Genomic DNA, 12379 nt, shown 5'->3' with positions numbered 1-12379 from the left:
CATCATACTCACATCTAATCCTTCATTGCCTCCTATTCTTGATCCATATTCATTTCGTACCTCTCTGAAGCCACCTTGATCACGAATTAGATCTAAAACCATTTCCTTTGCTTGCTGAAAGAAAAATGTGTACACATAAAATGCAATGATCTTACAATGATTTCTCTTGTGAGAAATACAATTTAATGTTTAAAATCTGTTCTTACTTGGACTTTGTAAGGATCTCCTGTGATCCTAAGAGGCTTATCTGCTCCAGTGTTCTGTGGTCCATCTTGAATCATCACCATTTTAACACCTGCACGCTCCTATTTAATAAAATTAATGCATTCAGACCATAAAAATATTAAATGTTCACACATATTTTTAGGAAATAAAATCTGTCAGCTTACTTGAAGCTGCTTTATAGTTTCTCCACCCTTTCCAATAACTAATCCTGCTTTACTAGCTGGAATCATGATTTCCTGGACAGCATTTCCTGGGCCGTCACCATGATGGAAACCTGGTGTAGGTCTTCCTTTTTCAACTATCTGGTCGAGCAATCTCTTTGCAGATCTTGGGGGGAAAAAAGAAGAAGCATTTGCAATTAAAAATGTACAAAAAATAACAATCAACATTTGACAGAATATTTAGGGTCATTGCTAACTAAAAATCATGAAATAGTCTTTTGTATAAACTTTGAAATGTGTTATTTGCAGCAATATTAAATGGAAAAAGTAGAGAAAATGAGAATGCATGTGATTTCTTCATACTACTAACAGCCACACTAAACCAATAGTACACCTCACTTGCTGTGTGCGACTTGAGAAAGCAATTATAATTGAATTCTAGCCAAAACTTTGTTACTTGGCTGATCATGAATGTACAAGTATTGCTAAAAGACTATTCAACAAATCACTGTGAATGCATGCTTTGAAAGTGAACATGTTGTCTCATATTGCACTTTTTCTTAACACAATAGTGTTACACAGCAATCATCTTGTGATTGCATTTGATTTCATAACAATTTTTGCACTGGTTGTTAAGCAAATTCACTTTTTGCTATGGGATGGTTTTTTTCAGGAATTGGAAGTATATGCTGGTTTCTGGAAAAAAACATTGCTGTCATCTGACTGTGGATGATACATATGTGGCCTGGTTGCTGGGCGCCCAAAATGTGGCCACATCAGAATTGCAAATATTTGAATTTCAAATCTGGGTTATATTTCTTTCATGACCTGTGGTAATTTTAAATGGTTGCTAAGAAACGGGTTCTAAGTTGAGGACTATCTCTAAATAGCCTCAGTAGAGCTACTGAATCTTCCAAACAACCTGGAAGAGTAGTATTTTTCAGTGACTAGATAAAAACACTCAACTGAAAAATCAGAAACATTTGCACTGCAGATTGTGCATATTTCAGAGTCAGCACTAGATATATTTCGTGTGCAGCAGCATACAGCCTGGGATACTTATTAGGAAAAGTTAGAAAACTGCACATATCTGGAAAAAAAACCTCTTTAACAAAAATTGATCAACATGATCAACATGATCATAAAGCATTTGTGAAGAAACTTACTGTACTGATTCAGGTGTTCCAGTCAACATGCAAGATCTTTCAGGAAGCCCACCACTATCTACAAATGTAAATAGCATAGAATGAACACTTGTAAGCAGATATTAGTAATTTGCTTTTAAGATTTTTAGCAACAGATCACTCAACTAATTCATGATTGTTTCAATTTCACTGACATAAACTGACAATTTAAGATAATAAAATTGTGTGCATGCAACAATAAATTATGTTCCAACCGGAACATAAAACAACCGGAACGTAAAACAAAGAAAATGAATTAATTACCAGGTGCAATCTGTATTTTACATCCAGATTCTTGCTGTATACGAGATATCTGTTCTCCCCCTCTGCCAATTACTTGAGAAATGGACAAACAAATCAGTTAATGCATTAATACCATCCACTCCAACAGTTTTAAATGTACTGTAGTAAATATATATATACTCACTGAATCCAACCATTCCATCTGGAACTTTGTATTCTTCTGTCATTACAGACCTGGAGAGAGAAACACACCACAAGCTAGTATTTGTACCTGTTAAAACTAAAGTATTTTCCCCAAATCAAGAGTAAATCAAATACATATATTTGCTAATTTTACTTCTACTCAATTAATGTCCTTTGGTTTCCCTATTTGTTTAAATAACTATGCCTAAAAAATAACATAGCCCATTAATATTTTAACACAGGCAGTCAAGCATTAGCCAATTAGTCAAGCATTAGCCAATTAGATGCTGAAGCCACTTATAATGCATGATTCTGGTAACTTATTGCAATTTATATGCATTTCAAAGATACATATTATTTCATTTTTTAGTGAAGTTAAAACTCACATACAAAGCAAAATATATAACAAGAACATAAATGGGAACTAAAATGTTAGGAAATTTCACCAAAACTATTTAATAACATTTTGAACTTTAAGTTTTCTTTTTCAAATGAACACAATTCTAAGTCATATATGGCAATGTTTTATACTAATAGGTCAAAGAAAGTATTAAAATATTTCAGGAGACATAGCAGAATCTAATGGAGTCCATCCTACTTTTTCATTATTATTTTTTTGGTATATACAACATACATATTTAAGTAGTGTTGCAGCAAAGAGAAAATATTTTGCCTGCATCATGCTGAATAGGCATCTTATTTTCAAAAAAGTGTGAGAAACAACCCAACTTGTGCCATATGAACTCAAACTAATGGAGAAAACTAGATCTATCTTGCTGAGTGTAATGGAAATGTGCATTAAAAGAAATGCAAGTAACTTTCACTGAAGTAGCATAGTAAAAAACAAACATTTTCAGCTACTTAGCTGTTTAACATGTGACTTATGTTAATGTGACTAATTTTTTATCCCTACTCAACTAATTACCTCATCTACTTCAATGTCACCTATGGTGAACATTACCTGGCAAACAGTAAATAAAAATTCCCCAATCAGTTGAAGCTATAATTATTTCAATTACTGATTGAAATAACTATATGAACATTACTTTCAAGCAACAGTTTTTTGGTCTGCTCACAAGGGACAATATAATTTCCAAAGTACATTTCTGATAGTGATAACCTAACGATTTCTAAATTTCTAAAACAAACCAATAGAAGTTGTTACCTTGTATAAGGATCAGATTAAAGAGAAATAAAATCTTACCTCTGTTGCTGATGCATGGGTGGTAACTGATTTCCAAAAGCTAAAATGAAATGTTACATACTTTGATAATTTCACCAAATAATCTACAATAATGGCATATAACGCACAACTGTAAAAACATGCAGGACTAGTTTCACTTCAATGTATTTGCATTTGACTAACATTACACATTTTGCCAAAACATCATTAACTCAGAAATATACCACAAATGAGGTAGTTCTGATTTTTTTAAAAAAGCACAGAGGAAGTATTTGACTTGGTCAATTTTACCCGATATGTTTAGTTTAGCTTTTCTTCTCTTTAGTTACTTCTAGATCAACTGACAAGCTATGATTTGCAAGTCTTGGCAAGCAAAAATCATTTACTATTTGGCAAGTAAAGGTAAATGGAAGCTTATGTAAATTGGAAACAAAAATGTGAAAGAGAAGGAAAAAAAAACACATAATACTACTAAGGCAAAGTCTCCTTTAAATCAAGTTTGATAGCCAGCACCTGGAACTTGTTGTCAACTAGTTTCTTTCAGGAAGTGTTTATAGTCTACAATTTGATAGCATCTACAGGTCTACCATTATTGAAGGGAGTGATCCTAAGGCCAAACAAGATGTATTAGATGCTGGGGTAGGCTAGGGCTTTTTCACTTAAAAAGTTTTTTTCCCCATGTTCTTTCTTTTTACTCCACGTTTTCCTGCATCACACAATACTTTAATGAGATTCCACTCCCCTAAACACTCAGTGTATACTTGAATACGAAGCAGGAAGAACCAATACTTGTCATACATATGGTTTTCAAGCAGAAATGGCGGCTGCATTTAGCTGATTAAGGGCTTTTATTCATATACTGTACAAATTAAAATGCAAATTCATAATATAAAAAGTGGAAGCTATATTCAATACTACCATGTAATCATTCAAACTGTAAACTATCAATAATTAATAAAAAGGAAAAAGTTCTGGTTTTTCAAGAAAATATTGTTGGTTAGCATTCAAGGTTGATTGAAACTATTCTGCTTCATTTTTAACTTTTTATATTTTTAAATGAAACCAAGTTTTGTAGGGAAAAAGCTAAATGATGCTTCATAGATGAAAGGCTAACAATAAAGATGTTACTCAACTAAACCTAGTAACAAAACAGCCACTGTCTTAAATTTTGTTCCGGCTGCAATACTAAATCTAACTACCTAAATTATTTTGGGTTAGGTAGTAAGTCAGTAGATCTTACTTAAGCATAGAAGGGATTAAAAAAAAGATTTTAAAGTTTAAGTTCTAAATTTTCATTTCTACCTTCATCAAACTGAGAAAACTGAATATACATGAGTTAAAATAATCAATTTTGAAACAAAATCAAAAGAATTCTAACAAAGTATGGAACAGTTATGATTCAACATGGTAGAAGGAACTGTTGGCAGTATCATACACATTTCTACAGAGGCAGCACATTGTACTACCAAAATATAGCTTGGAATCAATACATCAATAATAAAAAGGAAATGAACACCACATAAACACCTCTAAGAACTGGAGAGAAAGAGCTTATATTGCTAAATTTTATAATCTCACTATGTAAAAAAACAAAATAATGTAAATTATTTTTAATAACCTACAGGATTCTGTTATTTCTATTTAACTGGCTTAAAAATTCAAGGAAAAGTTTCATTATTTTTTGTGAAAAGTTTCATTATGTTTAAAACATTTTTAGCAGTAGAATACCTTGTCTTCTATTTAGAAAGGAAGCTTTTTTTAAATACCAGAATATCTATACCTAAGCAACCAACTATAAATAAGTCATATTATATGTTTGTTAGATTTTGGCTTAGGTATGGAAACTCAATAACCGCTTTATAAATCTTGCTTTATGGCTTTAAACCAATGGTGGGTTGCTATCGGTCTGCCCCAGTTTGGGCGAACTAGTAGTAGCAGCGGCGGGAGGCTCTATCCACCCGCCCAGACATCATCAAATACGCTCTGTGCATGCGTGAGCGAACCACTAGCAAAGGTAAGTGAAAACCACCACTGCTTTAAACCCATGTGACTTTATAGCCACTGTCTTTTAATTAAAACCCTATTAAAATATAGCTTATTCTGGATTCCTTGATACATAATCCTAGGGAATCAAAATTGACTCAAAAATCCCTGCACCCCCCACAAACTGAAATTACTTAGAAGTTTATAAACAGCCATTCAAAATGTTGCATCTGTAAAGGTAAAGAATCCCCTCACACATATGTGCTAGTCATTGCCGACTCTAGGGGGCGGTGCTCATCTCCGTTTCAAAGCCGAAGAGCCAGCACTGTCCGAAGATGTCTCCGTGGTCATGTGGCCGGCATGACTCAACGCCAAAGGCGCACGGAACGCTGTTACCTTCCCACCAAAGGTGGTCCCTATTTTTTCTACTTGCATTTTTACGTGCTTTCAAAACTGCTAGGTTGGCAGAAGCTGGGACTAGTAACGGGAGCTCACCCCGTTACACTAGGGATTCGAACCGCCGACCTTTCGATCGACAAGCTCAGCTGTCTTAGCCCGAGCCACTGCGTCCCTTTTGTTGCATCTATAGCTCCCCCCAAAACCTCACCATGCAAGCTTAGAGAATGGCAAAAATGAGTGACCCATGCTAAATTTAAAACATTTTATCACAACCGCACCTACTTACTCCTGCCATAACTTTCAATATAACTTTCAAAGTGGAACTGTGTTAAAAATTTATCTAAACTACTGAATTATGCAATATCCTTTTAAATCTATTTTCTCCTGTAGGTGGAATCTTGTGTACCATTATTAGAATATAGATAATCCCCAAGTAGTTTAGAAAAGACTCCTGACTAAAAAGATGTCAATTGAAGGTTTAACATTAACCCGTTATTTGAAAAAATGATAAACAACTTTTTATTATTCCATTTCACTAACACAAAACCAAATTTAATTTATTATTTTTTTTATCAAACAGCATTACTTGTTATTCATTAATGTTATCTTCCTATTTATTTATTACTACTTACTAGCAAAAATCAGCAATCTGTCTACAATGCAGGACAACCCTTCGATGCAGCTGATGAACTATAGCTCATGAAAGTTTATGCCTTTTAATAAAATTTCTTAGTTGGAAAAAGTGGTACAGGTAGTCCTCGATTTATAACCATTCATTTAATGCCAATTCAAAGTTACAAAAGCACTGAAAAGTGACTTATGACCAGTTCTCATACTTATGACCATTGCACCATACCAAGTTACATGACCAAACTTTGGGTGCTTGGCAACCGGCCAGTATTTACAATGGTTGCAGTGTCCCAAGGTCCTGGAATTGTAATTTGCAACCTTCCTAGGGAGCTTCTTGATAAGCAAAATCAATGGAAGAAGCCAGATTTGCTTAACAACCATATTATTCACTTAACAACTGTAGTGATTCACTTCACCATTGTAAGAAAGGTCATAAAATGGGACATGACTTACTTAACAACTGCTTTGCTGAGCAACAGAAATTTTGGGCCAAATTGTGGTAGTAAATTGAGGATCACCTGTACCAAATTCCTGATTTTTTATCATCAGAGACTAACGGGAGCTCTGCTCCTATTCCTGTTGGTACCACCTAGCAAAATCCTGTGCATAGAAAGATAATACAAAATTGCAAATGTTTGCGCTTAGGGATGGAAAGAATCAGAATAGATCAATATACACAACTTAAATAGCAGCATTAATTATGTTAAAGTACAGTATATATTAAATCACATGATAATGTTACAGCAAATCATAAATACTTACAATCATTGTTTGGGGGAGCAACTTTCTTAGGTTCTGGTTGATCTGCAAAATTAAGAATTTTTTAAATGTTTTGGGTCATAAATATAGATAACTTAAATAAATGGCTGTTCCAGAAGTTCAGAACGCAACTTGTCCAGTGCATTTTAGCATGTTTTTGAATTTTCAGGGAATAGATCATCTAAACAAAGAAAAATCTTATATGTTTAACATTTGGTTAGTGTAATTGGGGAAAAATGCAAAGTACTTTCATTTATCACGTATCATGTTCAATAAAAACACACAGGTTTAAAAACGGTATCATGGATATCCAGGCACTAAAATGTAACAAACATTTAACTGTATTATTAGTAATTTGACACTAAAGCTAATGATGCTTCTGTAACAAAAACTGAAACAACCACCATTGTGAGAAATAATCATTCTACAATTAAATCTGACAACAACCACAATATTAAACATAAAATCAAAGTTTAAAATTTAACCAACACATAGCAATACAATCTAAAACTGGGGACTGTCATTCAAGCTTCCTTTTCAAATACTGAAAATTTCACAGCATAAAACTTCAAACAGGAGATTCAAAACCACTACCATAGCTACTATCCAAATTCGTTTAGTATGAGTGAAAGTCGTAGATAACCAAAATCTGATAAAAATTACTTTAAATGTTTCCTTCCCACCCCATATTAAGGAATACACGAACCACCATGATTAAGTGCAGTAAAAGTCAGACACATATTCCAAGAAATGTGTGTGTCATCCATTGCAAAAGATTCACTAGTTCATTTCACGTTTACATACTAAACACAGGTAATAAATAAAAATTCCTGCCTTTAAAAGGAGAGGGCATTCCCTCCCAGTGTGTTGTACTGCTCGGACTTGTCCAAGAGCCATCTACACATAAAATAAAAAGAATACATTACATACATCATTTGAAGCATCATTAGCTCAATCTTGAATATTAAAAGCCTCACCATTAATAAAAGGCACTTTATTAAAGTACACAAGTACTCCTGGTCAAGAGCCTTGGAAATGTTCTGCAAACAAAATTATATTCCTTCAAAGCCTACATCTCTTCCAAGATCAGAAATCTGTCTTCATGAATTTAAAAAATACTACACACTTTTAAAAGATAAATACAGTAAACTTGTTTAAGCCCATGAGCCTAAAAATTAAGCTTGCTATATATTTCGCTAACACATTGTAGAAGGAAAAAAAGGTCACAGCATCATCTTATCTGGGTTCAAACAATTTAGAAGACATTTTCTCCAAAATCTAGCTGTAAATTTGTAATTTTGGTGAAACTAAATTTCATTTTAAAATGTTGCACCTGCACAATGCAAAGTCTGAAAGAGTAATTCAAGAAGAGTGTTTTGAATTCACTATAGAATTTGTTAATGTTTTAATACAAAGATGAGTTTTCAAAGAATATTTACCTACCTTCCCAGATTTTTAAAATGTAAACATCATTGCTATCTACTTTTACAAGTACCCTATCTGGCTTTTTATAAGTCATATCTAAAGATCATGTATATTCTTAAAATGGACTATTTTGTCTTTTAAGCAGAAACTGCACAAGTTCTCACACACACTCTTCAATCGGTTTACAGTTTTGAAAAAGTATATATTAGCATCTTGCGGCATACCTCCATCTTCAAGAGGTCTTTTTTGTCCCCCATAACTGTAATCATTTGAATTCACAGATGTCCCTGATTCATTTCCAATTTTTGCTGCAATCTGGAAAAAAGATACATATTTACTTTAACAACAGAATTACATCTTACTACTGAATTGTTAATGAAGAAGCATACTTGGCACCCATAGAAGTTAAAAAAATTAATCAGTGGAACAATTTGCCTCCAGAAGTTGTAAATGCTCCAATACTATGCTTCAACACTGAAAGCTTTAAGAGATTTGATAATCATTTGTCTGAAGCGCTGTAAGGTTTCCTGCCTAAGCAGGGGGTTGGACTAGAAGACCCCAAGGCCTCTTTCAACTGTTATTCTATTCCTTATATTAAGAAATTATTACTGATAAAATTCTGTTTTATACATGCTCCACCAATCACTTATTATATAACATATTCTATACTTATTGCAGCCATTAATGTATACTATTTATCAAACTGCTTAATGTTCTAATTGCTATTAGCTAACTGCTGTCTGTTTTGTCTAAACTATTAAAAGAAAAGGAACTGGGAAAGAATCTATACCTTGGTATTGAAATCCTCCTAATCCTTTACAGCCTACCAACTGAAAGAACTTTGGTTGAACATCTCAGTAACATTACCAATCTGTGAAGATCCTCCATAACAGAGCGAAAGGGCTCTGAATTGAATGAATGCCACTACACTACCAAGAATACAGAACTATACTGTTTGCAGTTACAGAGTATGTACTACATATTTAAAATATACTAAATTTTAGAACTTAATAGGTCCCTTCTTTTTAAAACATGATTACAAAATGTGTTTCTATCAGCAGTCCATCTTATTTGTGCTTCCTAAAAGTCAATCCCATTTGTTTCAGAGCACTTCAGCAGAGCTTACTGCTAAGAGCTTATTGCTATTTAAAATAATCTTGATGAAATATGGAAGTGCAATTGAATTGTCTGTTGATGTAAGGTTTTCTACTTCAGTCTAATTATCTCCGATTCTTGCAAATGTCTGCAGTTTTCTTGGCAAGGTTGTTCAGAAATGGTTTGCCATTGCCTTCCTCCTAGGGCTGAGAAAGAGACTGGCCAAGGTCATGCAAATGGCTTTGTCTGCAGGTTTCTAACCTGATGCCTTAACTATTACCCCAAGGTAAGATGTAATAATTTGCTCACCAATGTATAAGTATCAGACAACTTCAAAAATAACTGTTACCACTACATCTCTTTGATTGCACTATTTTCTACTCTTTCATCCCTAACTTTATAGGCATATATTTTGTTCTCAAATAGTATAAAATTCACACTTCAGTGGCTCAGCTTTGTTTCATTTTTCCCTTCTGTTCCATGTGAAACCATTATTTCTGCCTTAAAGTAAATGACATTTTGAGTTTAAATCCAAATCAACTCAATTTCTAATTCAATTCAACTCCAATTCGAAGAAGTAATGGATGGAAACTAATTAAGGAGAGAACCAACCTAGAACAAAGGAGAAATTTCCTGACAGAACAATTTGTCAATGGAACAACTTGCCTCCAAAAATTGGGGGCGCTCCAACTCATGAGTCTTTTAGGATGAGACTGGACAACCATTTGTCTGAAATGGTATAGGGTTTCCTGCTTGAGCAGGGGGTTGGACTAGAAGACCTCTAAAGTACCTCCCAATTCTCTTATTCTGCTATTCAAACAAAGTAGTAATAAGGAACTGATTAAATTGAAGGTACAGTAGAACCTCTGGTCACAAACGCTTCTGACCATGACCAAATCTGGTTGAGATCAAAATTATGGAGCCAATTATGGTTGTGACCAGATTCTACTGTACTTGCCATGTCTATCCAATGGATCAAACTTGATTTGGCACTGGACTGCATATAACACTGGGAACTTTTTCAAGTTCCCTCAACTTCAGGATAAACCACCCATTTAAGTTTCCCCCCCCCAATCATACATTTAATTTACAACAGTATTGCTATTATAGTTTTCAGATGTCATCTATTCCCTTCCCTTCTTCACTAAGCTTAACGGTGTAATCTCTTTTTAAAGGAACTGTGATTTTATTCCTATTTAAGATGATGCACTAACACTGAAAGTCATTCTGTATTTGAAAACTGTACTGCATGTGGTCTCCACTGCATAAATATATACTTTTCTGTTTCTATAATGGATCACATTTTTAAAATGTGAAATTGCTTTGTGTTTCTTGAAACATTAACTATAACCCAAAGGGAAGCAGGAAACAAAGCCTCACATTATTTTAAAATAATCTCTTCAGTAATATAACAGCTCACAGAAGCCAAGAGTCCATTTTTTTTCTACTTCACTAAAATGCTTTTAGCAAGATTACTACCTCCGTTTTTCAACTAGGTGAATTTTCTCTGAATAAAAATGCAAAGAATTCTAAATCAACTTTTAGCTTAGCTTCCCATAATGAAGAACAGCACCAAATACCTCCAAAATTAAACAGCGAAAAAACCTATTTTAGCCATAGAAAGCCCAAACCTGAAAAAAATGTCCAAAGCAATGTTTAAAGTATTAAGACTACCTGGAAACCCTAACTAACATCATCTCTACAACGTTTTATTATTGGTTAATTACGAAAATGGGTGGGCCAGATGAAAGCTGTGTGTGTGTGTGTGCGCGCGCGCGCGCCTCCTTGGCCTTCCTACAGAAACAAAAGAAATTATTACATATATAGTATGCACCTTATGTCTGTGCACGGAAAAGTTGAAGTTTAACAGAACCGGTGGGCACCAGATTACGAGGAATCCGCTCTAACGCCGACAGTTCCCCGTTACCAACATTTTCTCGCGAGCGACATGCAAGCGAATATAATGGAAAATATTGCACAACCCGTCAGCATTAGGCGTAAAGCCCCCTTGCACAGTGGAAAAGAGGATGGATGGATGGATGGACAGGGGCGTGATTTTTTTTTCAGACAATCGGACACACCCGACTGCCTTGTAGTTTTTGTTTCTTAAAGAAACGAAGGCACCGCCATTTCCAGAAGGCGAAGTAGAAGGATGTGAAGGAATAACTTTCCGCCAAACGCGAGAGTTTAAAAAGTCAACTCATTCAGTTTCTTTTGAACCTCAACCTAATCCTTTTTTGTTCCTCCTTCTCCGCCTTCCACCGCTTAGCGGCAAGATAATGGATACCAGGCGGTTTGGCCTTCCGCGCTTTTTGTAGGACCCCCCCCCCTTCAAGAAACCTGAGCCGAGTTCTGAAAAAGCCTCCCGAAAGAAAAGCCATCCCAGCCCTTTTTAAAGGGGGAGGTCGCTTTCGGCTCCTCCGCAATGTGCGGGTGGGCCTTGGGTTTGTCTCCCTTCGGAAAGAAGCCGAGGGGTGAATGAGATAAGCCAGCGGCCTGCTTGAAAGTCTGAGGAGCCAGTCAGGAAAAAAAAATCCCTTCAGGGCTCGTAATACACACCTGCCTAGCCCGTTGCAGCGCGTCTTTAAAAGCATCATTGACTGCCCCGCCGCCTCCGCCGCCTCCTCCGGGTGCTCCCGAAGAAGGAGGGGGCACCGTAGAATAATCCGACATGTCTCCTTCCACTACTTCCTACCGTCCTACCAGCCTGCCAAGAAAGAAAGAAAATGGCGGCGGGCGGGAGCCTTTCACATTCTTGCGTCGCATCGTGTTTCGCGAGAGGAGGAGGGGAGGCCACTAACACCCTCGCGAGAAGTCTGGCCAAAAGACGCGAGACTTTGAGCAGAGCAAACCGAGATGATGAAGGAGGGAAGGAAGGTTTCCCTTCCCCCTTCCACCACCCTCAAGCT

At 35.5% G+C, this 12379-nt stretch overlaps 1 protein-coding gene across 7 annotated transcripts in view; it reads right to left on the bottom strand.

Moving 5' to 3' along the window:
- The window catches only part of FUBP1 (far upstream element binding protein 1), a 28185-nt gene extending 15928 nt beyond the window's left edge, over positions 1 to 12257 (bottom strand). For 3 of the 7 annotated variants that reach the window (XM_058177909.1, XM_058177905.1, XM_058177908.1), the window contains exons 1-11: positions 12030 to 12256; positions 8600 to 8690; positions 7785 to 7847; positions 6954 to 6995; positions 3201 to 3240; positions 1998 to 2047; positions 1835 to 1906; positions 1553 to 1610; positions 390 to 552; positions 207 to 305; positions 13 to 114 (exon numbers count right to left, since the gene is read on the bottom strand). In XM_058177909.1, coding sequence (XP_058033892.1) covers positions 13 to 114; positions 207 to 305; positions 390 to 552; positions 1553 to 1610; positions 1835 to 1906; positions 1998 to 2047; positions 3201 to 3240; positions 6954 to 6995; positions 7785 to 7847; positions 8600 to 8690; positions 12030 to 12143 — 894 coding nt within the window. In that variant the 5' untranslated portion in view covers positions 12144 to 12256. Of the gene's footprint in view, positions 1 to 12; positions 115 to 206; positions 306 to 389; positions 553 to 1552; positions 1611 to 1834; positions 1907 to 1997; positions 2048 to 3200; positions 3241 to 6953; positions 6996 to 7784; positions 7848 to 8599; positions 8691 to 12029 lie in introns of all 7 variants that reach the window. The other 4 variants (XM_058177903.1, XM_058177904.1, XM_058177906.1 and 1 more) reach the window with 3 other exon arrangements.
- Between the last annotated feature and the right edge of the window lie 122 nt (positions 12258 to 12379).

Source organism: Ahaetulla prasina, chromosome 3, assembly GCF_028640845.1.
Source record: "Ahaetulla prasina isolate Xishuangbanna chromosome 3, ASM2864084v1, whole genome shotgun sequence".
Classification (NCBI taxonomy): Eukaryota; Metazoa; Chordata; class Lepidosauria; order Squamata; family Colubridae; genus Ahaetulla; species Ahaetulla prasina.
The sequence above is the reverse complement of the archived record's forward strand: the minus strand, read 5'-3'. Positions and strand labels throughout refer to the sequence as shown.